Here is a 1,890-nt window from a genome sequence, read left to right as displayed (position 1 = left end):
AACTTGCAGCTCAACTTGCTAAAACTTTTGAAAATGGTCCGTGGGAATATTGAGATGGGAATGCAGGGGTGCATTCTGTCCAGCCTATAGCTAGGCAGCCGGCGATGCTTGAGGCACGTGGATCGACAGCACAACGTTCATGAAGGGGCTCAGAATGAGTAGCGTCGAGGTGCGAGTGAAAGCGAGCGAGAAGGACAATACAATCAGCGGACGTCAAGGCAGGAACGGACGTGGCTCACCGAGAATGACTCGAATGGATCTCGGCTCACCTAACGTGCATCCCTCCTGCTGCGATCCAGCGATGTGTGCGGCCGCGCGCACTTCTGACACGGATGAGATGGAGATGCGGGATGAGACAACAGCGCGACTGACTGGGAGTCGAGGCATTGTGGCTGGCGTGATGGCAAGCGACCCTTGGCGACTGTGTTCCGAGATCGAGTCGAACGAACTCATTACCTTGTACGGCATGCACGCGAGAGTCTCAAACAAGCGACGATAGCATGAGGGCAGTTGACAAAGTTCGAGGAAGGCATGTCAACAGCGCAACGTGCACAGAGGCGTTCGAGGCGGGTAGCGTCGAGGGCGCGGTGACCAGGTAGGAGGAGAATGCGTATGAGGAGAGCGAGAGCGTTTGTCAGCCTACCTGTATGTATCGTCATTAGTTTGTGAATATTTATGAAAGAGAGGGGAAGGGGGGGGCCTCACCGACTTCGGTGCCAGAGCCAGAGTTGTAGAGTGGCTCACCAGAGGAGGGGCTGGTGGCGAGGGAGGCAGGTTTGGTGGGTGCGGGGTCGCCGTGCGGGGTCGCCGTAGATGGTGTAGGTGCCGGAGACGGTGTAGGAGACGCCAGAGACCTCGCCGATGGTGCCGCCAATGGTGCTCGCGGGGAGGGAGGAGATGGTGGAGGAGGTCACTGAGGACGTGACGGCTGAACACACTGCGGACGATACCGCCGTTGAGATCATAGAGGACGCGAGGCCCGAGGATATGGCTGAGGATACTGCTGCGGAAGAGATCGCAGAGAACGCGACGGCGGAAGAGATCACAGAGGACACCACCGCTGAGGAGATTGCAGAGGACGCGACACCTACTGAAATGACCGAGAAGGCCACCGCAGAGAAAATGGCCGAGGAGACCGCTGCCGAAGAGATTATAGACGACGCGGCAACCGAGAAGATAGCGACCGAGGACGCGACCGACGATGCTACAGCAGAGGACACCGCAGACGAAAGGACCAGCGTGGACGAGACTGCCACCGACGAGACAGCAGAGACCGTCCAGAGAACTCTAGGTGTGCCCAGAGGGTAAGTTGTCGCTACCTGAGCATGTCGCAGCTGGTGAGGACGAAGGCTGGGTGAGACTGGAGACGAGACATTCTGCGTTTTCCGCGTGTCGTTTGGGTTTGCAAAGCTCGTGGTGCAGGGAGCGTGTCTGACGGAGGCATGGGAGAGGAGCGAGGCGAGCTGCGCAAGCCGTCCGTTAGCGCGTTCGCGTGTCGTGGATTACTCGAGACGGGGATCGAGGAAAAGAATGCGGGTGGTAACTATATGTGCCCTGGGGCGCCGCACGATGCACTGGAAAAAAGACTCACCTAGGTGTATATGCCCTCCATTCGACCCTCGCACCTCCCCGCGCCTTTGCTAGACCGTCCAGCACCTATCATGGCGAAGCAGGACCCAGCGAATGCACGCCGGGCAGAGGATACTCTGCGCGGCCTAAATTCGCTCGTCATCCTACGTCCCGCCGTCCTCCTGTCGTGGATCTGACCACGGTCGATATGTCTTGCGTGCGTCCACGTGCTCGTGAGCTATGCTGATCGGGCGAGCGCATGGGCGGCGGATGCGGCAGGCATGCGCTATCGGCGGCGGTGCGTATACCGTGGTGTTATAG

At 59.0% G+C, this 1,890-nt stretch overlaps 1 protein-coding gene across 1 annotated transcript; it reads left to right on the top strand.

Annotated features, from left to right (window-relative positions):
* Window positions 1–861: 861 nt before the first annotated feature.
* Window positions 862–1,766, top strand: LAESUDRAFT_760620 (uncharacterized protein; the record flags this gene model as incomplete). The annotated part of the gene is made up of 3 exons (XM_040912772.1): window positions 862–1,304; window positions 1,350–1,539; window positions 1,596–1,766. 3 exons carry the CDS (start codon window positions 862–864, stop codon window positions 1,764–1,766), a joined length of 804 nt encoding a protein of 267 aa, XP_040762921.1.
* Window positions 1,767–1,890: the final 124 nt, after the last annotated feature.

This window comes from Laetiporus sulphureus (genome assembly GCF_001632365.1).
Source record: "Laetiporus sulphureus 93-53 unplaced genomic scaffold LAESUscaffold_28, whole genome shotgun sequence".
In the NCBI taxonomy this organism is placed as follows: Eukaryota; Fungi; Basidiomycota; class Agaricomycetes; order Polyporales; family Laetiporaceae; genus Laetiporus; species Laetiporus sulphureus.
The sequence above is the reverse complement of the archived record's forward strand: the minus strand, read 5'-3'. Positions and strand labels throughout refer to the sequence as shown.